Raw genomic sequence first — 26,831 nt, 5'->3', positions numbered from 1 at the left:
TTTGAATTCGTCTGACCTGGTCTAATTCTGGATGTTGTTCCTTTATAGAACTGATTGCTGCTTGCTAGTACTTTTTTGTTGAAGATCAGGGTGCGTGTTTGGTATAATGGGGCAAATTTATAGGAATATAAATATAAGGAGAATGGTCTAGACAAGGTTAACGGTTATAATCCTTGGGTTTCTAGAGGTGGTGTCCTGGTCATAACATTTACTATGCATAATTGTAATTTGAAGGGATATGCGAGATTATCAAAGGATGGGTAGATAGATAGGACGATTTAGGGTTCTAATGTTGGAGTTTTGTGGAAGGAATAGCCTACACATAGCCCTTGTTTGCAACTAGAGGAGGGGTCGTGGACATCAAAGGTCATATGGGGAAGAAGGGTTGTTAAATTATGAGTTTTGGGACGTAGAGGACATTTTGATTTTTTATAAATTTAGCATAGAGGCTAAATTTGGAATTTCAATTTTTGTCTCTTGAGGACTACAAAAAAAATTTTCTTTTTATACTTTTAGAAGTAGTTAAATTTTCTTTAAAATGATTTTGGACGATGTAAATTGTTAAAGGAAACCACTTAATGGGAAAGAAGTCAATTTCTTTGATTTTTTTTTTTTTTTTTTGTGAGGTGGGAGGAGAGGATTAAGTGCAAAGATTCAAGAGAGCATGATTGACCTAGAGTGCATCCCAAAAGTGAAGCAAATTTCCAAGATTTTCTATTTTTTTTTTTTTCATTTTTAAGAACAATGCTAAAAAGCCAAGAAGAGAACATCCAAAAACATATTTTGAAAAATGAAAGAACAAGATAAAGAACATTTAAAACTAAGAATGCCCTCCTAGGGTATTGGCGTAGTGGTAAAGTAGTCGGGCAATCTAGTAGGAGCATCGGGGGTTTGAATCCTGGTAGATGCTCCCAGTTACCAAAGCTGGGTCCTGGATGAAGGGTCCTGAGATGGGTCCTGAGAGACGAGTTGGCCAAACGTCTAATTGGGCTTGGAATAAGCTGTGTCCGCATCCAATTAACCCAGGCAGTGAACCAGGAGGGAAGGCTGCCGTCCCATGGGTTTGATGCTACATCGGGAGGTCCGAAGGGCTTGTCAATGGCAAAAGTTCCCTCGATAATTTAAAAATAAATAAATAAATAAGAATGCTATATTTAAAAAGGAAAAAAAAACATAAGCCTTAAGTTGCTAATGATATTGAAAGATGAACTCAAGAAATCAATGAAAGGAAAAAAAAAACATCACAACCCAAAATAGATCATCCCACATCGAATAAGATAAAAAAAAAATTAAATTGTTTGGTCAAAATAGACCACCGACAATGCTTAACTGTCTAGATCTAAGGGCAATGACAAGTTTGGTCCTACCAATATGCAACTACCATGGATACAAGAATGAAATATATGTATAAAATAATACAAATGAGTTTCTAAGGTGTTTTTAGAACCAATTGGGTGCAAAGAACTCAAGTGGGTGTCTCTTTGACAATAATAATACATTTTTACCTTAATGCACAACAATTAATGAAGTAAAAGGCGTGCTTGAGAAGGATGGAGCTTCTATCCCAAAATGGTGGGCCCTTAAGCACTTAAGAGTAACATTTTGAGGCTCTAGCCTAGGGTTTGGATTTTTAAAACTAAGTTTGTGAAATAAAGATCTAAATCCTAACAAACGGCTCCTAGACTATTTCTGTCGTTGCCACATGGCTAGTAGAGTTCTTTATCCTCATATGTTTGAAATTGATAAGGTATAACCCAAGTGGAATGCTTCATGCACTTATTAAGAGACTCATGCCCCTTAAAAAATATAAGACTATTACATTGTGAACTAATCTTAAGAAGGATGTTGCCCAATTATAGTGCTTATAAGGTGCACTCAAGAAAACACTTAACAAAAAACCAAATTCCCTCAATCCCACAAGTATACAAAGAATATACGAGCACATACATACAATTGTTTTGTTATTCATAGCAATGTATGAATGACAAATATGCACACAAGTGTCATTATAAAGAAAAATCAAGTCTTGACTGGTTAAGTTGAAAGCAATCAATCGCATTCCTAGATTGAATCTGTAATGTCCCCAATGAAGTCACTGAGCTTTCTTAACATGTAAACCGAGGATCTAACTCAATAAGAATGGCGATCTTAAAAATAATTTTTGGTCCTAAATTTGTCTTTTAGGTTTTAGGGAGTCACCTCTAACCTTTATTTTTCTTAAGTGTGATTAGGTCACTTAAATACTATTAATTAGTTGATCTCTAAGCTAAAATCTAGGGCTAGTTAATGAATTGACAATCAAAGTTATCAGGCCAAAGTCAAGTTTGGGAGTATGATTATATAAGGAGAAGGTACTAGCGCTCCTTACACACATGTTCCATAAACAATGCCTATTTAGTATGAGGATACCTTTCAATTCAACTAGTCAATACTTTGTTTTTTCTTCATTTTATTTGTTACACTATCTTTCCAATAATATTGAACAACATGTATAGATAGATACTATCCTCACCTTAGGAATCCAAATAGCATACGAAAACATAGCTTGTAGACCCATCATCAGATTGATTTTAACATGCACTTTTCAATTTATTCAAATTACCTAACTTAAATAGTTCACTCAAGATCCTTAAAAGCATGCACAAATATAGACCAAAGGTCCATCATCGAATTTTTTCTAACATGTAGACTCGCTAGTTATATTATTTACATTTCCTTTCAATATTAAGAGCAACATCCTAAAGAAGGTTCTAATAATATTGAAAATTCAAAGGAGTCTCCACTAACCTGGTGTTTACTTAGGTGTGGTTAGTTCACCTAATTACTATTTGTTGATTGGTCTCTAGAAAAATCCTAGGCCAAGGAGTCAGTAATTTCAGTCTGCTTTTACTAGAGTTGGGATTAGGAGTTCAATTATGTAAGGGGAATGTACTAGCACCCCCTATACACTCGTTCTACAAACGGTACCTAATTAATCGCGAATTATCCATGAACTGAATCTAATGGTCTTTAATTAATTCCGTTTAAAAAATAAATTAATATTAAAATTTTAAAATAAAATATAAAATAAGTTGCAATTTAGGAATGTATAATAAAACCTCCAAATGAGGGGATCTTGTTAGATAAACCTCCCTCATAACTAATATAGATGAGGTCTAAAATACCTCTTTATCCTTTGTTTAATTATCGGGATGCGCGCACATAAAAACAGAATATACACAGATAATTAAATAAAATTATCAAAATTGAGGAAAAAGAGTCTTTAAAATATTCCCTCATTTTTCCAAAAAATAAAAAAATTTATAGAATTTTTTTTTTCAAAATTTTTTAGGGATTTTAAAAGACTTTTTCATTATTTTTGGTATTTTTTTTGTTATCCAAGTCAAAAATAACTCAAATAATTTTTATTTATTTTTATAGATTTTTAAAAATATTTTTTTTCTAATTTTTTCCCAGATTTTTCCTGATCTTTTCTATTTTTTTCTAATTTTTAAAAATTAAAAATCAAATTTTAAAATTAAACAAATAAATCGACGGCTCAAAAATTGAACCAGTTCAACCAGTCCGAATCGGGTTTGACTTGATTGGAATGAGTGGGACATGTTTCAACCAAACACGGCAACCTGTGGTACTTCTTTATATTATTTTATTTTTGATTTTACCATAGCAGGGTGATGTAAGCATGGTGTCACCCACCACGTGGCAGTTTTTGGTTGGTTCTAGAGATTTGGCATGGATCATTGACATGACAACGATTCAGCATCTATAGGAAGCCCAAATTAGACGACCTGAATTGCACCACGTTGCCTCTTGGATACGCGACCCTGGTAGTGCCACATGCTACCATACAAACGGTGACATGTGTCTCACTAACATATATATAAACTTTCTTTTCTCTTTCTCCTCTTTTTCCTTCTGCTTTCTCTCTTACCTTTGCCACATCCTCACAAATTTCTCTCTCTCTCTCTCTCTCTCCTTGTTCTCTATTCTCTCACTCTTCTTGCTGTTTACTTTCTCTCTCTTCTACTTCATAGATTTCTCCCTCTCAATTCCTTAATCTATTTCTTTTAGATTCGCATATTTCTCTTTCTCTATTCCTCACTCTCTATTCTTTACTCTCTCTCTCTCTCTCTCTCTTTTCTGCTCCGCAAATTTCTCTCTCTTTCTCACTGTCCATTTGTTATTTCTTATTCACACAGATCCTCTCTTCTCTTTCTCTATTTTCTTTCTTTTGAATCTAATTCTTTCTATTCATATTTGCAGGTTTAATCCATAGAAGAAAGAAAAGGATAATCTGATCGACCCTAAACCCTAAGACAAGTTCCCTTTATTCGTTCTTTTCCCATTATTACGTATGAATTCCTTGAGTTTCCTTGAATTTTCTTAGGATTCAAATAGAGTTTGGGGTATTGCTTGGCTTGAGCTCTAACCTAAGTTAACTTCATGTCCAAGTTTGGGTTATGGTTAGGGTTTTGGCAAATGGATTATGGGATTAGATTCAAAATAGTACATAATTATAGTTTGACTTTTTTTCTTAAGACATAGGGTGCACTTTTACAAAAACACCCATTTTAACTCTAGATATGTAAGAGTCAAATTGAATGTTCTTGAAAATATTTATGAGTTAATTTTTAAATATAAAGGGTCTTGTTATATTTGGAGTTTTCAATAAAAATATATAGTTATTTTACTATAAGTTACTCAAGTTGGTACATTTACTTTCTAATTAAGTATTAATATAAAAGAAAATAACTATCATATGATAAACATAAAAGAAAATAACTATCACATAAAAATTCATGGAGCACAATTTCATATAACACATTTACTAATTCTTATTTATTTTGCTATTATCAAAATCAACATGAAACCTAGTGGGTTAACAGCATTTTATGACAAAATTTCAATTGAAAATATATTTTTGCATTCACCTTGACTTTATTCCCCCTCTTCCTTCTCTAAATATAAATTTGGATGATTTTATCCACTCAACTTTTGAATTGCCATATTATCGAGATTTTATGAAGTTTGGGTCAAAATGGGATACCAATAGCGACATTAGAGTTCAACTTCGTCCAATTTGGATTTAGAGGTGCCCAAGTTGGTTTTGGTTTGCCAATGCAATGGGATTGCTCTTCAAAACTTGGGAACCGAACTAATTGAGAATAGCACCTCACCATGATTTATGCTCATGCCTTCGAATAATCTTTAGGCACGATTTAGAACTTAAAAAATATTTTTTTGGGGGGGGGGGGGGGGAAAGAGAAGGCCCCAAGGATTCTATCTTTTCATGTTTGATTATCAAGTAAAGTTTAAAAGAAAGTAGAAAATATGTCAAATCAATAAAAAATAATTCCATTTTACATATTATTAATATTTAATTTTTAAAAAATAGAATGAAAGAAATACATTTTTTTTTGTCAAATATTTTCCTTGATTCAAACTACACCATTAATGTTCCTCGTATGCCCTATACTATCAAAAGAAAAAATTGCTGCAAAAGCAGTGTGAAATTCTGCCAGCACTTGGAGGAATTATACAGGAGACTTTTCCCTCCACGTGTCCATATGCCTTTTTCTTAATGTTAGACATGTGACAAATTGGTCCTACATTCATTAAATCAAATATGAACCCATTTTCAGTTAGTGTATAATTAAGAAAACAAGCATATAGTCGCATGAAAGGGGAGATCCCTTGTTTAATATCTCTCTCCATAAATGTAGAGATTCTAGCCCAACACCGAATAAAAGAACTTTTATATTTGCCTAAGCATCCTTTCAAATTTTGGAGAAGGAAAGACACATCTAAGTTTTGCCATGGAAGCTGTGTTTATGTCTCTGCATCTCCCAGATCCTCCCAGCCCCCCTTCCCCTTCATGCAATAACTTTTGCATCCTTCCAATGACAACGCTGGCAGAATTTTTATGGCCAAAGTCATTTATGTTGAACGAATCTCATACACTTGGTCAAAATCATTGTAAAGATACAGAAATAACAGGGAGTTTGACAATGAGAATTGTCTTTAATTTTGACTTGATTAAAAAAACTTAGACCTACGCGCTCTCTCAGAGGACGTACGCCATGAACACAAAATCTTGGGGAGACAATTTTTTTTTTCTCATTTAAGAATAATTAATTAGAAAAATATCACCTCAATTTTAATTTTTAAAACAATTATATGAAAAATAATGAGAAAATGTTTTCCAAGTTTTTATACTTATATTAAGAATTTGAAATATAATGCTTTTATTCATTTTTCTCCAAAAAAAAATAAAAATAAAAATAAAAATCAAACATGTTCTCCGCATTTAACTTCTAAAAAATAAAAAAGAAAAGATTTATTTATATTATGTGAGTTTACTTGTTTCACAAGCTAAATACTAAAATAGAAGTCAAACTATACCTTAAAATAAAAGTCAAGCTAAACCAACCCTCATTATTCTTACATCATAAGCTTCAATTTGAAAATATATATTATAGAAAAGAACGACCAAATCTTTGAAATTGCACCACGTGTCGAAAAAAAAATCAAAAGAAAAAGAGAAGAAAATGACCTCTTTTCTACACTATTAACTATCAATAATTATTTTAAAATAGTTCTTTTAAGGATCCATAATTTTTTATAATTATATCAAATTTATTTCTATAACTAATTATAATCATTGCAAATGACCCTATAATACTATGCATAATTATCTAAAAATATCTTTATATTATTTCTTTTTATATTTTTTATAATTTTTTAAAATATTTTTAAAAATAGGAAACTTGATTACTCGCTAGGACTAGTTTTATAGTTTTATCTTTATTATTTTTTTAAAATATATTAAATAATTTTTTTTTTTTTGAAAGAGACGCTACCTAGCGATTTATCATTTTTTTTTTAAAAATGTATTAAAAAACTCGCCCTGCCCACGGGAACACCTGCCCCGCCCCGCCCCTGCCCTGCCAGCCCGCACTAAATTTTCCAAAGGAGCTCCAGCCTCCCAGTCGACTAATAGTCAACGCGCAGCCTCATGTCTCCATTGATATCGAGTTATATTATCTACAATGGAAATCTCAGGAACCCAAAGAGACGTATCTCTACCACCATCAAACAGACAAACACAAAAACCCACGCTCCCCTTCCCCCTACCCATACCCCTGCCCCTGCCCCTGCCCCGTCTCAGTCATTCTGTTCGCGCTAGCTCAAACGAATTCCTAATCTCAAAGTTCTAAATTCCTCCTATTGTTCATGGGCTCGCAATAGCCATGACCAATCCCAGACACTGGCTGATGAAAATCATGAAACGCTTCAAATTCAGGTCAAGTAGAGGTAAGATAATCTTAACATGGTTTTCTATTTATGGACAGATGAGTACATGTAAGAGTCTTTTTTTTTTAAATCTCTGAAAATTATTGTTTCTCTGTTCTTGTTGTGTAATTGTGCACCAGAGGGACAGAATGGGGATGACTTGGAGCAGATCGCTGCACAGGAGCAAAAAGTTTTCCCTTTTGCAGTTTTGGCCTCTGCTACCAAAAATTTTCACCCAACTCACAAGCTAGGGCAAGGTGGCTTTGGACCCGTCTACAAGGTTGGTTTTTATTGTAGTTAGGTAATTTAGTTGAATGAGAAGATCATTGATCTGTTCGGTCGCCGAGAACGATGAAGAAAGCAAATGAAAAAAGAAATCCTGAATGCTATGTTTTGGGCCATTTTATTTCTGGGAAAAACTTGGCGTGACTCGGTCGAGTCGCTTCGCAGGACTTGGTTGAGAAATTTGAAAAACAATAGCAAGAAGCTGTTTTCCATGTTTGGTATACAAATGTTAGGAAAATGGAAAATAAAGTGACAGTTTTGTAAGAAAAACTGTCATCCTTTTGTGACAGTTTGGGATCCTAGCTTTCCTCGGAGAGCAAGCATGGATATTCTCAAATTAGGTGTCGCATGTTTAATATAATAAGAGGGCTGTTTTACAGCCCTACCGCATCATCTGATTATGGAGAAATATGTCAAGCCCAGTCATCTCATGGCACGCCCTTCGTTTTTATAAAATGCAAACAAGTGCTCAAGTGCACTGTCCAACTAGAAAATTTGTTCTTGGTAATAATGGTGATGGTGTTACGTTTATGGTAATACATAATGGTAGTCATAATACCTGCACACCCATGGCCCCCCGAGGGTGGCTCAGGTGGTAAGCTCAAGGCTTTCTTAGTTAAATGACTAAGGTTCGAGTCTTGGGAGTTACAACTTTCGATTTGAGGTAATATTTTGGTATTTAAGTGGAGAAAAGTAGAGGGGCAAACCCATTATCCCCTCGGACACCATCATTTCAGGAAAAAAAAAAAAAAAAAAACCCCTGCACACCCATGGTAATTACATTGCTAAAGCACACTGATGAGGACCTAAACAGGCAGGCTCTAGTACAATGGCGGCATTGTGTTAGGGTAGCAACTGCATTAGATATGGAAATTAATTTGTTTGCACATGGTTTTGTAAATCAAAGGCAAGAGGCAGAACACAACCTGACTAGGACAAGACTAATACCCACACCAAATGGTGACTGCCCAAGCTGTTAGGTGCCCTTTCCAGTTCTGTCATTATATGTTCATGAGTGTCTAGCGCGGTAGGTACCTGTCCCATATGCAGCTGGGTTTGCAATTCATGAGTTATCGTTTTTTTTAGCGTTGATCTGTCCATAGTGCTTTGGGGACTAAGCTTTTTTCAGAAGTAAATTGATGATTTTTTTTTTTTTTTTGGCATTTTGTGATCTTTGATGGAGGTTTGTTGTTTGGGAGAGTTGTCATATCAGAACAATGTCTTGCACCATGTTGGTCAAGGTTCTCTCTCTTCTCATATCTGTTATTTTTTTCCCTTGCCTCCAAAGGTGGAAAGAAGGTTTAGAACAAGGTGATACCATGGTTCCGGGAAGCCTATGGCTCCCATAGTGGGTACGGATCTATTGTTGCAAAAATCAAGCTCTGTGCGAGGTGCTTCAAAGTGAAACATAAGCTTGGAAGGCCTCAATGGCCTTTGATTACCTCTCCAATGCTTAAGTCATACTATCGTACTAGGTAAATCCCTGCATCATGTTCGGTGTTATTTGTAATACTATTTTTATCATTTTTTCCTTTTAGCGAATTTAGATAACAATAATTTTGATATCTATAGCGTTAGTAAAACTCATCTGGTACCATAAATGACAATTTTTAAATGCAGAGAATTTTCAATTAAATCCATTGAAAAAGTCTAGTAATTTGTTAATTGATCTTCCTGAAGTGGAGAAAGGGGAGAAGGGAGAGAATGAGGGAGCATGACAAATTAACACATGCAGACGTTAGAAGACAAAAATGTCACATGCCTTAAGGTTGAACAATGGGTGAATGCTTCAACTTTCCATATATCTTATTCTATGTATAACAATGTAGATCTAGAATCTAGGGAAAGCACACCTTTCTTTAAAACTGGATGCTAGTATTTATAATGGTTTGGATGCTAGCTTTTCTTGGAGAGCATGCATGTCCTTGAACTAAGTGTCACATATCTGATTATAATAGGAGGCTTTTTTTACCATCAACAGTTTGGATTTTCAATATGATATATTTGGTCACTGAGAAAGTGAAGGAAAAATTCACTTATTTCCTGGAAATTGAGAAACAAAAGAGAAAGAAAGGAAGAAATAAATAAATGAGGAAAGTGATTGAAATCTTGCCATTTATTCAGTTTATTATAAAGGACTTGATTGAGCTAAAAGTATTAGGTTTATATCTTCCTTTTCTTTTCATCGCCTCTGGTTTCTTGGCAACCAATCAAGACATAGAAAACTTCTAAACTATCAGGTATGTCACTTTGCAGGGGAATTTGGTGGATGGAAGGGAGATAGCAGTGAAGAAGTTGGCTCGTGGCTCAAATCAAGGGAAGTCAGAGTTCTTGAATGAGGCCAAGTTACTGGCACGTGTGCAGCACCGCAATGTGGTAACTTTGTTGGGGTACTGTGCCCACGGCGATGAGAAGCTGCTAGTTTATGAGTATGTTCATAATGAGAGCCTTGACAAGATTCTGTTTAGTAAGTTCTGTTTTTATTCCTCTGTTTTTGCTGTTCTGACATCCATCTATGAGAATTTATGGTAAAGAAACTGAAAATTAAACTGGAGTTTGTATAAGCTTGACATATGGAAAAGTTGAATAACCAAGTAATTTAACTGAAAATTATCTTTCATTGTTAGAAACACGTGGGGGTACAGTTGTAATATTGTTAAATTCTTATGTAAGTTTAATTTAGAGATTTTAGAACCTGATACACTTACTGCATGCTTGGTACATAGGAATGGAACGGAATCAAGAGGGAATGGTATCGAATTTATCACTTGATTTGTTCATGCTCTCCATTCACATTTTCATTCCATTCCTTCCTTACCCCATTACATTTCTCAAAACAAAATGACGTTAGAGTTCGTAACAAAATTTTAGAAAAAAAACTTTTATGTTAAGCATCTTCTTTGAGACCACTTGTGGTTGGTCACGGATTTGAGTCTAAGGAAACAGCCTCTCTGCATAAAAAAGCAGGGATAAGGCTGCATACACTACAATGACCCTTCCACTATCCTGGCAAAGCGGGGAGCCTTGTGGCCCTGGGATGCCTTTTTTTTTTTTCTTTTTAATCTCCAAAGATCTTAACATTTCAATGCAATGACCAAGTGTCCAATGATACTTTAGAGACTACAAAAATAACAGCTATTAAGGGAACCCAGAGCTATATCACAAATTGCTGGATTCTATACTTTATCATAATTTCCCTCTTTCTATCAGTTGCTTCATTATATTCTTTCCTACTTGTTGGTAGTATATTTTTAAATAAATTCTGCATCCATAGTCATAACAAAATTCCCTCCATAAATATGTATTGTTTAAACCAAAGAGAAGTACTTTCAAAAGTTGGATTGAATGACAATCATGGAACACCCGTGGACAAGTCAGTGGTAAAACTGACTTTAACCTTGGCCAGAAGAAGTAATGCATATGCTATCATGAAGATGCAGTAGCATTATATAGCATCGAAATAAGCTGTTGGCCTTTATAGGGGCTATTAACAATCTCCCTATGGACTCTATCTTGCATGCAAGTACACAATGCCCGTGCTTGACAACCCATCCTACTTATGTGCCTACATTTTCACTATGGAGCCTCTTAGGCCACGGGCCACCCATAGCATGTATAAGCTGTCGCGGCATCCCGGGAGCGCGTGTGCCCCGAGCGGCGAAATTAAAAATTATTTTTATTTTTAAGGAAAAACATGGAATATCGGAATCGCCACTAACCTTATAGTGTGGTTAGAATACGTGATTACTACCCCGTTAGGGGTAGAATCGGTCTACATTACCAGAGTTGGGGCCGGGAGTTCGGTTACGCGAGGGGAAGGTACGAGCACCCCCTACGCGCCCGTTCTTACGAACGGTACCTAATTAATTTGAAATTATCCCTAAGTTAATCTAATAATTCTTTAAATTATTCCTTTTTATTATTTATAAATACATGTAAAATGAATAAATAAATAAATATATACATATATTCCTTCAGAGCTTAAGGTACGTGAAGCCCGAAGGCTCATACCCCCGCAATAAAATCATAGGGATATACCCACACAAAAATACTTACTAAAATAATACCAAAATATTATAAAAATAGATATCTCAATACAAAATATAAACATAGGATATAGTTGAGAATTCCATAAATATGTGAAAGTAATATCCCTAACATATTATAATGATAATATATTACCTGCAATAATAATACTACTATAATAATAACACGTATATATCTCATAATATTAATAACACATAAATACCAATATGATATTATAATACCACTTTAATATATATATATATATATATATATATATATATACATCATAACATGTAAATATTAATACTATACCATAATAATACTACTAGACTAATTATACATATATGTCATAATTTCACTAACTATACAATTTGATAATAACATATCTTAACAAATAAAAACCCTAACTATAAATAATCAAAATTTTAACACAACTCTAATAAAACCCTGTTAATATTGACAATAAAGGAAACATGACAATAAATCAAACCCTAAAAGTTAAATATAAACAAACATGGAAACAAATAAGACGAAATTATGGCATTTATACAAATCCAAAAATAAATATACAATGATATGGAAATAATCAAACCCTAAAAAATTCAACATGCAATAAAATGGAAATAAATCAAAAATCCTAAAAAATATGTACTAATAATTTGGAAACACAACAAACCCTAAAGTTAAAATGTGATAATAATATGGAAACACTCATAACCCTAAAATTAATAAACGGTCTATATAGAGGCAATCAAAATCCTAAAAATATTAATAACATGCTAATTATAATAACGATGATAATAACAATAATAAACAATATGCTTGTATTTATACATAAACAATGTACTTAATACTACCAATAATGTACAAAAAATATAATATTTATACTAACACAATTCATCTAATAGTTATACTAATAAACTAACAATGATATAACCAATACTAGTATACAAACAAATATTAATAATAAAACACCAATAAGAATACTGATATCAATAGTAATATACAAACTATGTAATACTAATACTAATATAATTAATATAATAATAATGCTAATAATAATAAACCAACTATATAATAACATTACTAATGCTAATACCTAAACAATATGGTAATAATACTAATACCATCAATATAATAACAACACAACTACAATCCATATAATAGCAATGGCAATAATAATATTCAAACCATACGATAATATTATTAATGATAATATACAAACAATATAATAACATTATTAATAATGATATACAAACAATATAATAATATAATATATAAATAATAATAATGTTACTGTCAAATATACTAATATGGTCAATATAGTGTATATATATATATATAACTAAGTATACCCAGTTGGTCGGAGAAAAAGATGACCGCCGATGGAGGCTGTGACGTGGTTGCAGAGAGGGCCTTCGGGTGGTGCAGATGGTGCTCGGATCTGCTGGTCTGCTGCCGGTGTGACGGAGACGGATCAGATGGCAGTGAAGAGGAGGGGGTTCTGCAGGAGGGTGGTCGGAAATCTGGAGATGCTGCAGGGCGGTGACGGCGATGGTGACGGTGACGATGACTGGTGCTGTTGAGCAGGGAAGATGCTGGAGGCGACAACCGGCGCAGGGTGAGGTTAACCGTCAGATTGAGGTGGCCGCCGCAGGGATGACTCGGCTGGAAGAAGCATGGAAGGGTGGCCGCTGCTGTGTCTTTGCCGGAGCTGTGGTGCTCTGTTCGGGATCGTGGTGACGACAGAAACGCGGGGGGTGGCTATCGGAGTTGATGAAGAGGAAAGGAGAGTTGCTGCCAGTTGGAGTTGGCAGCGTCGGCGAAGGAGGTCGCCAGAATTGAGGTGGACGAACGGCCTTCGTCTGTTGGTGAGGATGGCTGGGGCTAGTGAACTGGAGAAGGTGAATCTGTCGTGTGCCCACTCTGCAGGATGCTCACGGCTCCTTTGGATGGTGTGGTTCTCGGGTGTTTGCAGCGGCCATGGGTCGGTGGAGAGGTCTGTCCGGGAAGAAGAAGTAGAGAAAAAAAATTTCTCCTCCTCGCTCATGCCTGTGTAGCGCCTCCGCCCCCTGCTTATATAAAAAATTTGGAAACCCTAAACCCTTCTTTGATTTTATTTCCTTTTTCTTTTTTATTATTTTTTTTTTAAATTCTTTTTATACTTATGGTAATAATAGATCTAGTAGTAATGACAATAATAATAATAATAATAATAATAAGAATAATAAAAATAATAATATATCAAAAACAATAAAATAAATGAAAAATAAAAATAATTATAGTAAAATTAAAATAAAAGTACTAGTAATGATAATAAAAATAATAATAATAATGATAATAAATATACTAATAATATAGGAAAATAATAATAATAATAATAATAAAATAAAGTATCAATTTTGAAGAAAATAATAATAATAATAATAAATAATAAATAATACAATAAAATAAATGAAGAATACAAGTAATTATAGTGAAGTAAAAATAAAATAAACGTACTAGTAATAATAAATAAGAATGAAAAATAATAATAATGATAATAGATATGCTAGTAATATAGGAAAATAATAAAATATAATAATAATAATCAAGTATTAATTTTGAAGAAAATAATAATAATAATAATAAGGTAATAGTAAAAATAATAGTGGCAATAGTAATAATCCAAAATAATTATAGTAAATTAATAATAATAATAATAAATAATAATAATAATTATAAGAAAGTAATAATAATAATAATAAAATAATAACAAAAAGGGAACCCCTTGGTCTATTTGGTTAGGGCAAAAATAGGGTGTCTACATAAGCATGGGGCTTTTGGCTGCCATGTATAAGGAATTGATTCCTCCTCACTATCATCTTAAGCTTTTGTTGCAATGGTAGGCATCAAAGTGGGATTTTAGGTTCAAGTCCCCTTGGTGTCGCTAAGGGGGAGACTGTTAGCATTTATGGGTGTCTGTGATCTCCCTATGGATTCACTATTGTGTATGCAAGTATAGAGTATTGACGAAGCCCCTTAGGCCCACCTGCATCACATATAAGTGTGGCGCTTTGCATGTCCATTTTTAAGGAATTGGTTGCTCCCGACTATCACCTTGAGTTTTTTGTAGGTAGGCATTAGATCCTAACAAAATTAATAGGAAATAGAAAATGCGAAAAACAATAATAGAATATAATACACGAAAATTGTAGTGTGTTTGTAGTCATTATCTTCTCTTTTTCTTTTTCCTCCCATTTTATTTTACTTTGCCACCATTTTGGGGGGTTTGTCACTTATGATGAAGTACAAAGTATTTGGCATCATTTTTGTTTACTATTTTCTATTTTGGTTGTTGTATAATGAAGAAAGAGTTTATGGCATGTTTAGGCTTGTTTTTTATTTTTGTTCTTAGATTTTCACGAAAATTGAAAACCAGAGTTTATGGTTTTCAGTTGCGTGGCAGCTTGCTACAATATTTTAATATCCAAAATTAACCTCTGTGGACTAAATCATTCATTCTATACAAATCTTTTTAATGAAAATATAAAATAAAATGACAAAGTTAATTTGAAATGTAATCAAGATAAAAATGTCCATATAATTTGTCAAGTTTTTTTTAAAAAAAATAATAGGTCATTCAAGAAATCATTTTTACCATTTTTCAACTATAACATACAAAGGATTGTTCTTGGAGCACTAAACGATGAGTTTATAAACACAATAATTATAATTAATTTCTATTTTTTGTTATTGTATTTTTTAATTATATTCTTTGGCATTTTTATTATTTTAAATAATTTTTTAATTTTATTTGATTCAAAGAAAAAAAATAAAATAAAAAGAGTTCAATTAGATTTTTAACTTGTTTTAGTTTTGGAATATTAACAGAGCAAGTTGTTAGTTTTCACTTTTAAGTTTTTGTTTTTGGTTTTGATTTTTTTTCCATTTTTTTTAAACGGTCATATCAAATGGTCCCTTTGTAATTTAACCCCTTAAGAATAATAAAAGAAGGGATAGTGGATAACAGTTATTCATCATTGCATCTTTTATATTAGTACACAATAAAATCATAAGCATTCAGTGAGACTAATTTGTATGCTGCACCTACAAGATTTTGGAATTTGTGAATAGGGCAATGTTGTCCTCCAACGTAGAGGGGCAGAAAGAAGGTCCTCTTCACCCAAATCATTTAACATGTGCCCACTATGGTCAATCCAGAGGGCCATGGCAGTGCAGAGTCCCCTTCCCCAAAATCATTTAGCATGTGTCCACTGGTCAATCCAGAGGGCCATGGCACTGCCACACCAAGTTGTTTTACTTCACTTTTTGATGTTATCACCTTGATGTCATGATACAACTGGGCTTATTGGACCGACCATAATTTATATACATGAAATGATTAGAGACAGACTAATAGGGTGATGAAGCATAAAACTATTGTAATTTTTATTACATTCTTGTCATCAATGACAGTAACAATAATGTTTGATTGTTTGGTGCGACCCTCAACTGCAGTGAATGGAAAGTTGATGGCGGAAGTTCATCTTCCATATATCACCTCGTGACAGCCATAGTAGACAAATATATCTATATTTTTAATATCTAATTTACTATTTTTTTTTTTGCTTTTGCTATTTTTGTTGGAATAGCCGGCGATTGGTAATATTTGACCTTGAGTCCTATAGTCCATATAGCCACGGGCATGACAATTTCTCAATCACAATTGTGGCAGTTCAGAGCCACAGAAAGGACCACTATCTTCAATGTCACTAACCACTGATTTGAAATTAATATGGTCAATAGTATACATTTATTATCCTTTTTAGGTTTGAATAGAACACATTGACATGGCTGATGATGGTGATAGTGACTCTGATGATCTATGTACAGAATCAGATAGAAAGGGGGAGCTTGATTGGAAGAGGAGGCATGAAATTATGACAGGCATTGCTAGAGGCCTTCTTTACCTTCATGAAGACTCTCATAATTGTATTATCCACCGGGACATCAAAGCTAGCAACATCTTACTTGATGATAAGTGGGTCCCCAAGATTGCAGATTTTGGAATGGCTCGCCTATTCCCCGAAGATCATACGCATGTTAATACCCGTGTAGCTGGTACCAAGTATGTCGTCAACTATCCTATTCTTTCATGATTTCTTTCAATGTGGGATTATGATATTGAATTGAACTGTGTTATGTTATTTGCTCTAATTGCAGAATCTCTAATTGTAATTTTTGCTTATTCTTTGAACAGTGGGTACATGGCTCCTGAGTATGTTGTACATGGTCATCTATCTGTTAAGGCAGATATCTTCAGCTTTGGGGTTGTGGTTCTGGAGCTGATCAGTGGCCAAAAGAACTCAACGTTTAACCTTGATCTCGATTCTCGGAATTTACTTGATTGGGTAAGACCAAGATCTTTTTAGCTTCATCAAATTGCATGGTATTTTATATGTGAACTTGTGAGCTGGATGAGAATCATCTAATGGGGCTGAAGTCACACTTTGGTTGGTAGGCCATGCATGTTATGACCATATGATATCAGATGTACATAGGTTCTGAGCCCCCAACCTTGAACCAGATTTTTTTTTTTAATTGGAAAGGTGCCTCCTGTATAAATCCAAAGAGTTGAGATTTATCTAAGAACCTACTCACCTAAAAGTTTAAGCCTGTTAACTAAGGCCAATGAGTGGTTTTTAATTATCTCCAATACGCTCCTGCAAACAGGTGTCCATTGGGCTTGAAGAGTGGAGAAAGCACAGCCTATCGCATCTTTTGTTAAGATTTTTAATATTAATTAGAAAAATGGGGTCGGTGAGGATAGAACTATAAACTTCTTGTTTAAGGCGGCTTTGATACCATGTCAAAGAACCAATTTATATAATAGCTTGTGCTGTTAAGTTGAGGTCTGAAGAATAGGAATAGATTCACATAAAAGCTTAAGCTGTTAGATGAGGCCCCATGAATTTTTTTCTTCTGTAACAAGACTTGATCACGGACACTATAACTAGCATGAGGCCCACATTGACAAACAATGACTGATTCTTAGGTCCACATAAAATGATTCATTTGGCCATGCATTTCAAATATTCTGGGTTCAATTTTTTATGGTGTGGGCTAGGAGCATAACCAAGTGACAGATTTGGGTTTAAATCCCAGGTTTGACTCACTAAATACTGGTTCTTTGGAGTCTATGAATTTGCAATGAAATTGGGAATACTTTATTCAAGCAAACTTTGCTAATGAATCTGTCGCTTTCTCTAAACCCATGGAGTCATCGATCTTACAGATTCTGCTGTTGTTGCATAAGCACCTCCTCAACTACCCGCTGCAATTTTTCTTTGGATCAAATTGTTAATGCAGGCATTTAAGCTTTACAAAAAGGGCAAGAGCTTGGAGATTATGGACCCCTCTTTGGCATCCTCAGCCATCCCAGAGCAAGTAGCAAAGTGTGTACAGATTGGCTTGCTATGCACCCAGGGTGATCCAAACCTACGTCCGAAGAGCATGCGCCAAGTGGTGGTGATGCTGTCGAAGAAGCATGGCAACCTGGACGAGCCAACCAGACCTGGTCACCCCGGTTCTAGGTACCGAAGAACTCGCAAGCCCGGAGCTTCATTACCCTCCAACACCACCGGGAATTCTAGCGATTCTTCTTCCAATACTTTGGGATCTACCACCAACACAAACACAGCCACTGCAACATCATCAGCTTATAGTAGATCAGATCCTTACGGGAAACGCCCCATGCAGGAGTAGGATTATAGTTAGGGAAGTTTTTCCTTGATTCTTTGTGTATAAAATATATGTATAGGTGGCTATTATTGGTGTATAAATATTTAAAATATTAGAGGAATGAGTCAACTTTTAGTTCATGCATGATTCTGCCACAGTTTAACAACTGCATGTATGTGATTAAAAAGCATTGATTGAAAAACATTTAGCGCGCCCAGCGTTTTTGCTTTGGGCCTGCATTGGTGGGTAAAGCCGCCGACTCCATTGATCTCGCCTCTTCTCTGAAGTTCGTTTGCAATTTTTGGTCTAGTTTTATTTATTTATGGATTTATTTTATCAATTAAAAGTCTACACCAATTTGAGCAACACAATGAAAGGTGGTCACAATTTTTCTCATTTCAGAACTTCAACATCAGTTATATTTGATTTACGGAACAGTTATTGCTCGAAATTCATTGAAAGTGTAAAGTTTAAAAATAGACATAAAAGTTATTCATTATATGTATATATATATATATATATATATATATATATATATATATATTAAGGCAGGCGTCTTACCTGACAGATTTTTAATTATCTTTGTGCTAATTGATCCTTATAATTTTACATATTTATTGTTTCTCATTCTAATGTGCTAAATATTTGGTAAGAGAACTATGAGGATCCTTTTTCATATTCTCCTTCTTAATGTCTTTAATTGTGTGGTGATGGTTATTTCATTGTGAAATCAAGGAGAATATGGAGAAGAAGAGGAGTTCTCTCTCTCTCTCTCTCTCTCTCTCTCTGTATTGAATAATTAAATATTAAAAAATTATATGGATCTCCTTTAATATTAAATTTCCAAAAAAAATTATACTGCTTGCATAATTAGTCAAGAGTGACTTAAAATTGTGTCATCTCTCCACAAATTTGAAAAATCATTAGTTGGATGATTTTATACCCACCCATTGTTATGTTATTTCATGTGTAATGAAAAAAAAGGAAAAATAATTTATTTTCAAAAATTTTAATTGACTTCTTGATGGTAAACTTTAGATGGGGTGACACTCAATTTTGTCCGAGTCAATTTGTTGAAATCAAGATAGTTCTTAATTAGTTGAGAAAATAATTGGCGAAAAGTAAATTAAAAGCAATTTATTAAGGGTTACTTAACTTTTCTTAGCCTTTAATAAAGCTTCTTTGGATTCAAACTAATTTTGAACTTCAATTTCATGTTTTAGGAGTTGATTTACACTTTAATTCAATTCTAGTACATATGTCATACGTGTATTGTGTAAAATACTTTTATAATTTTTAATAAATGTTAGATATATTTTGAAATTGAACTAGTAATATATTGTCATAATTTAGTTCAAAAATATAAAAATATGAGTATTCAAAATTACTTATAAAAATTAATATTTTCTAAAAAAATTATAAAATATAAGCATTGGCACGAGATATTGTAATGACATTATGTAGATATAGGAACATTAAAATTTTTTAGAAAACATAAGATATGATATAACATGAATATTCTAATTAAAATTATGAGAAATATTGATTTAATAATTAAATAATATTATAGATAAAAATTTAATAAATGGATTTTTATTAATTTTTATTTTATTGAAATTTCAATATATGGCTTCTTCCTATTAAAATTTTAATTGACTTTATTACAATTTTTAAAATTGTTTTGCTACATAAAATCTTAATTATTATTATTTTTTACTTAACAATCAATTAATGAAGTTTTTTTTTTAAAGTTAAAAAAATTTAAAATTTATTATTAAGAGGTACTGAAAATCAATGTGTAGTCCTAAGAGGAGGAGTGAATTGGGTTATTAAAATTTTCTTTTAATTTTTTTAAAGATTTTTAACCTCTTGTTGATTTAACTATCATACAGCAAAATGTTTACTTGTTTAGCAAAAGCTTATTTACTTGTTCAATCCACAAACCAACAAGTAAAGTATTCAACACAATACAAGTAAATAAAACTTAAACAATCAACCAACAATTCAACAATCAAAGTGTTCAATTCACAAATACCCAATCAAGATAGTTTTTTAACAATTTTTAGCTTTTCAAGAATTCAAGATATTTTCTTGTTTGTAGCCCTGTGAATATATATAAGTTTCATTCAAACCCTTTAGAGAATGAAATTTATTTCTTCAATGCTAACCACAACTCAAATTCCTAACAACTCAGAATTTAAATAAACTCTTATTTAATTTATCTTTGGGTGTTAACCAATCAACGTACTCCCTTTGAGGTTTCCGCAAAGTATTGATCGACTAAGGTACTCCCTTTCGGTTTCCACAATCCCAAATCAAAATTAAACTTAAGTTTACCTAATTTCCAAATTACATAGTATATATGATTAAGAAATTAATTCATTCACGCAGTTTATATATACTGAAAATAAAGAAAGTAAGGGAAAGAGAGTGAGACCGGGTGAGCACCACAGGTATTTTTCGGGGTCCCTGTTGGCATAGTTCAAGAAACCAGGTAAGGGGAAACTATATATTAAATCAGGTTTTATGAAATAAAAGTTATTGAATTATGTTATACTTATGTATATGTTTTGGTATGAGTTTAAAAATACAAACCATTTAAATTATGTTTTCTGAGTTTATGGTTGTTTATTAGATACGCATATGCGAAAATGAACTGGTGAAAGTGGAAGATATTTTCGGATAATTATGTAAGATACGAAAAACATATTTTTCAGTATACAAATGTTATGCGTAGGTTGGCTTATTTTACAATAATCGTATGAATTTTATTACTAAATTGTGTAGCATGAGTAAATGTAAATTCTGTGCAAATATATGTTAAATGTATGATATGCAAGTTAAGTAAGTAAAGCAATAAAAATGAAATATGATATAAACCACGCTGCTTGTGTATGTTAATGCAACCATGTAAATGTATGACAGTTGAAAATCGTGTTAGCAGATTCTAGCGCATTTCTATGTGAACTAACTGATGACAGTTAAAAGGAACTATGTTAGCAAATTTTAGTGCATTTCTATGTGAACTAACTAATGATGGCTAAAGAGTAGCTGTAGTACAAATGAATGAAATGAAATGATAATGGAATGAAATGTGAAATGTGAAATGTGAAATGTGAACAATGTAAATGGGAAAGAGCCACTTAAAGTGAAATGTAATGCAATGTTGAAACTATGAACATGAACATATGTAAATGGTTGAATAATGACAGAAAGAATAATGTATTTATGCTAATAAAATATGTTACAACTGGGGCGGGGCATACTCTTCGTCCAACGACTTGCTGAGAAAGGCGAGTGCACTAGTAGTATCAGATGTAGCAGTAGGCTGCATAACGCACTAGGACAGAGGAAATCTACTTATATGAGTGGGTAGATTTCCCTATCCTTGGGGCCTTCGCTGATAAACCTTTGTTTAAACTGTGTGAGTATGAGATCAATCTAATACTAGAGGGCTTACTGAGTAAGGTGAATGCCCTAATATGTTTCAGGAGTGAGCTTCAGGTTGTCAAATGTATCAAAGCAGAGGGGTGCTACTTGTATGGGCGGGTAATCACCCCTATCCTTAGGTAATATCGTGGGTTAAATCTTTTACATGTGATTGATTAGGTTCAGAGAATGATTTCAGAAATTATATTAATGATTTTCAAATGTTAAATATTATGCTGTTATATAAACTCATGTTAGCCACATACTGTTTTAATATATTGTTTCTTCCCTTACTGAGATGTGTCTCACCCAAATATGAATTCATCTTTTTCAAGATCTCCTTGAGATCGAGCTTAGAGAGCTCGATGTTTTATAGTATTTATGGGAGATATAAGAAAAGGGTATAAACACGTTAATGATGTTTTTGGGAATGTAAATATTTTATGTTTTATATCTTATGTTTTAAGGTTGATAAGAAAGGAATGGTTATGAATACTGGATGTTTTTGGGGATATGTATATATGTTGAATACAGGTGGATGATTAATTTAGGAATAGTAAACTTTGGTATCATATTTGTGGAGATTATATTTATGTTTTTTCTTGCGTACATGATATTAGTATGTGAATTATTAGGTAAATGAATGGATTAGTAACACCTTGGGCCCATGTAGAGGGTCGGGGTGTTACAGATGGTATCAGAGCAATGTCTAACCAGAAGTGTGATTAATTTCACATCGCCTGGATATGGAAATATTAGAGTATTAGGTTAGGGATGATTTATACCAGAATATAGGATTAAGTTGCGATAAGGATATGAATGGGTAGATTAAAATACTGTTATGAATTATGAGTTGTGTTTCATAAACTTGGGGGCAGAAATCCCTTAATGGTCTTCTGTGTTTTTCTAAAAAAGTAACTAGCTTCAGAAAATCATGGAAAATCCATCGATGGTGATGTTTCCGAGCAAAGAAATAAGAACTTGGGATTTGAACTCAAAGGTTATGTTGGTTGAATGTGGGGAAAAAAAAAAAAAAAAAAAAAAACCCTTTGAAGGAGAATAATTTAGGTGATGTGATTAATTGGTTTGTGGTCAAGTTGGGTGTTTGATATTTAATTGGAGTATATGAAAATGTGTGGTATGAAGTTGGCTAGTTGATTTCAAAGGTTATGGTATCGTGGGAAACCAGAAAATAGCTCTAGGTAAAGGTAGATCAGCACGAGTGTACTCGTTAATCCTGACTGAGCTAGATAATGTCACAGGCGTAGGTATAATTTATGCTTAAGATAAATGATAGTTTTATTTAATGATGGATAATGTAGAAATTTATATAATGATATGTACTAGATTGTATGAGATAGTTAGTTGATAAATTTTAAAAATATGAAAAATCATCGGGTAGCGAATTTCGAGGACAAAATTCTTTTTAAGGAGGGAAGAATGTAACAACTTGGAAAAAAAATTAAAATTAATTATTAATTAATTAATTAAACATGATTAAATTAATTAATTAAGTAAACAAATAAAAAGGAATAGTATGAAAGGAAAAAATAATAATAAATAACTAAATATTAATTATTAATCAAATAATTAATTAAGCATTATTAAATTAAAGTAATTAAATAAATGGAATGATAGATATATATAAGTATACAAATATATATGATAAGTAATATTTAAATATGTATATATATATATATATATATATATATATATATATGGTTTATTAAAGCTTCTTCAAGAAGCTATTAGAATCCAATTTGAAATTGAATTTTCACTTCTGCAAATCCTGCGCCAGTGCTCACTCTTGCCTCTCCTGCTCACGAACACTCCTTCGTTTTTTCTCCTCTCTCATTAATTTTTTGATTGATATTTGGCCAATCGAGAAAAGGAAGGTACCGTTAGGTTCCTAACTCTGCTACCGACATTTCTACTGGAGCGGATTTATCGTGGGAGTGACATAGACACTACTCATGGGGAAAGGTACATTTCCTCTAAATCCTTAATTTTTCCTTAAATCTGCCTTTAAATCGATGATCAGACACCACTACGTGGTCCTAGTCGCGATCGTCGTCATTTTGGCCTGATTAAATTTCTAATTTGGGTTTTTTAGGTCCCACTCCAAAGCGAGAGTGGATTTGAAAAATTAGGTAAATTGGTTATATTTGAGGGTATAATTATTTATGTAGAATTTATGAATCTAGGAAATGTTAAAATAGTATTTTATTTAGGGTTGATTTAAATTAGGATTTTTGATTCAGGGTTCAGGTGAGCGCAGCAGGTATTTTTCGGGGTTCTCGTTGGCGTAGTTCAAGAAACAAGGTAAGAGGAAACTATATATTAAATCAATTTTTATGAAATAAAATATATTGAATTATGTTATACTTATGTATATGTTTTGGTATGAGTTTAAAAATACCAACAATTTAAATTATGTTTTCTGAGCTTAGGGCTGTTTATTAGATATGTATATGCAAAAATGAACTGGTAAAAGTGGAAGATATTCTCGGGATAATAATGTAAGATAAGAAAAGCATATTTTCAGTCTATGAATGTTATGCGTAGGTTGGCTTATTTTACAATAACTATATGAATTTTATTACTAAATTGTGTGGCATGAGTAAATGTAAGTTCTGTGCAAATATATGTTAAATGTATGAGATGTGGGCTAAGTAAGTAAAGTGTTAAGAATGAAATATGATATGAACCATGCTGCTTGTGTATGTTAATGCAATCATGTAAATTTATGACAGTTGAAAGCCGTGTTAGCATATTTTAGCGCATTTCTATGTGGACTAACTGATGACGGCTAAAGAGCAGCTGTAGTACGAATGAATGAAATGAAAATGGAATGAAATGATAATGGAATGAAATGTGAAATGTGAATGATGTAAATGGGAAAGAGTCACTTAAAGTGAAATGCAATGCAATGTTAAAGCTATGAACATGAACATATGTGAATGGTTCAATAATGATAGAAAAAATAATGTTTTATGATATTAGAAATATTTATGCTAATAGAATATGTTACAACTGGGGCGGGGCATACTCTTCGCCTGAGGACTTGCTGAAAAAGGCGAGTGCGCTAGTAGTATCAGATGTAGCAGTAGGCTGTGTTGGAATTGGTGTGATCCCAAGAGGGGGGGTGAATTGGGTTTTAAAAACTTTTTGGCTAATTTAAACAATTCGCCGATTCATTACAGTATCATATCCCATTCAACATGTATACGTGTATGTAAAGCGAGTTTAACAATAAAAGCAAACATACACATGTGCAGTATCTTATTTAAATCAAATGTGTGCATGAGAACAATTTCGACATTAAATAAACATTCATACACATGCTGAAATTAAAGTGTAGGAATTTAAATAAAATAGAAAGAGCGACACCAGATTTGTTATCGAGGTTCGGCCAAACCAGCCTACATCCCCGCCTTGGGCTTACCCCCAAGGATTCCACTATACCTGCTCACTTAACCGGACGGAGCAAAAGCCTTTTACATCCTCTCCTTACGGGGCGAGGAAAACCCCAGCTCAATTACTTGGCTGAGCCAAACTAGTCTCACTTGCGGGGCTGAGACTCCCCAGTTCAATTCCGGGCTGAACCGAACCGGTCTCACTTGCGGGGCTGAGACTCCCCAGTTCAATTCTGGGCTGAACCGAACCGGTCTCACTTGCGGGGCTAAGACTCCCCAGTTCAATTAACGGGCTGAACTGAACCGTTACAATAAAATCATTTTGTACATAAAATATGCTTCTAAAATACAAGCAGAGATGTACAACATTAAAATCTAATATGCATTCTCATATGATTTTGAAATGAAGCTCATGTAGAGTATGGGTTTTCTCTCAAAATATTTTTCAAGTAAAACTTGAGAGTTTGGAAAAGGATTGACCTTTATAAAATAGAAGGAGAAGCCTCTCAAGCAAGTATATATTAAATTGATATATGCTCAAGGCTCCCTCTTGTATAACCCAAAGAAATTCTCCAACAAATGTATGTCAAAATAAGAGTAGGAGAATATTAGGGTTTTCTTCAAAATGATTGTCCTCAGTAAAATTAATCCCAAGAAGGCATTCAAGCAAAATATATGAGTAAAAATATTAGCCCAAGCCTTCAAGACATTTTTCACAATAAATTTCTCCAAAAAAATATTTTTCCAATTAAAAGAATATGGGAGAAATTTAATCTTTGAAAAACATGAAAAATAGAAAGGCCTTCAAGCAAGCAATATACATATGAAGAATGTTATATGCCCAAGCCTCTTCAAATATAACCCCAAAAATATTTTCCCCAAAAATGGTTTTCAAAAGAAGAGAATGGGAGACATTTTAATCTTTGAAAATATATCACAAATGAAAGAAGAAGGCCATCAAACAATATATATGTATATGATATATGCTCAAGCCTCTTCACATAAAACCCCCAAGAATATTTTCTCCCAAAATGATTTTCAAATAAAAGGAGAGTAGGAGAAAAATAAGAATTTAAAGAACAAATGGGGTATAGAAGTGTGGGAGAATCAAAGAATGATAAACTAATTTAACAAAGGGATTCTCCAACATTTTCAAGTGTTTTGGGGTTGTATTTATAGGCAAAAACCCCTTGTGACCGTTATATAGCCGTTGGGAACTTAAAATATATTTTTATTTTGAAAACTAGCCGTTTTTCGGCCGTTGGGACACTTTCCCGAGAAGGTCGGTCGACCAGGCACAAGGTACGGTTGACCGAGGCTTGAAATGAATGAGTTTCGGTCGACCGTAGTGAAGGCTCGGTCGACCAGGCTCAAGGTACGGTCGACCGGGGCTGAAATCAACGAGTTTCGGTCGACCGTAGTGAAGGCTCGGTCGACCGGCCTCTACTTTTCTGCGCAGACACTATTCAGTGTTTTGGCTATAACTTTTTCCACACACCTCAAAATTGGATGTTCTTTACATCAATAGAAAGCTAAGAGAAATTTCCACAACTTTCCTGTTGGACATATTTTAGGATAATGACTTTTGGTTTGAGAAAAATGTCCATCAATGAGACGGAAGAAACATGAAGGTAGTTTTTCTCTTACGGACACGTTTCA

The 26,831-nt window shown here is 33.3% G+C and overlaps 1 protein-coding gene across 1 annotated transcript; it reads left to right on the top strand.

Annotated features, from left to right (window-relative positions):
• Positions 1–6,925: 6,925 nt before the first annotated feature.
• Positions 6,926–18,591, top strand: LOC131152668 (cysteine-rich receptor-like protein kinase 43). The gene is made up of 6 exons (XM_058104459.1): positions 6,926–7,314; positions 7,434–7,573; positions 9,835–10,045; positions 16,480–16,714; positions 16,847–16,997; positions 17,956–18,591. Exons 1-6 carry the CDS (start codon positions 7,251–7,253, stop codon positions 18,349–18,351), a joined length of 1,197 nt encoding a protein of 398 aa, XP_057960442.1. The 5' UTR covers positions 6,926–7,250; the 3' UTR covers positions 18,352–18,591.
• Positions 18,592–26,831: the final 8,240 nt, after the last annotated feature.

Source organism: Malania oleifera, chromosome 4 (genome assembly GCF_029873635.1).
Source record: "Malania oleifera isolate guangnan ecotype guangnan chromosome 4, ASM2987363v1, whole genome shotgun sequence".
Lineage (NCBI taxonomy): Eukaryota > Viridiplantae > Streptophyta > Magnoliopsida > Santalales > Ximeniaceae > Malania > Malania oleifera.
The sequence above is the reverse complement of the archived record's forward strand: the minus strand, read 5'-3'. Positions and strand labels throughout refer to the sequence as shown.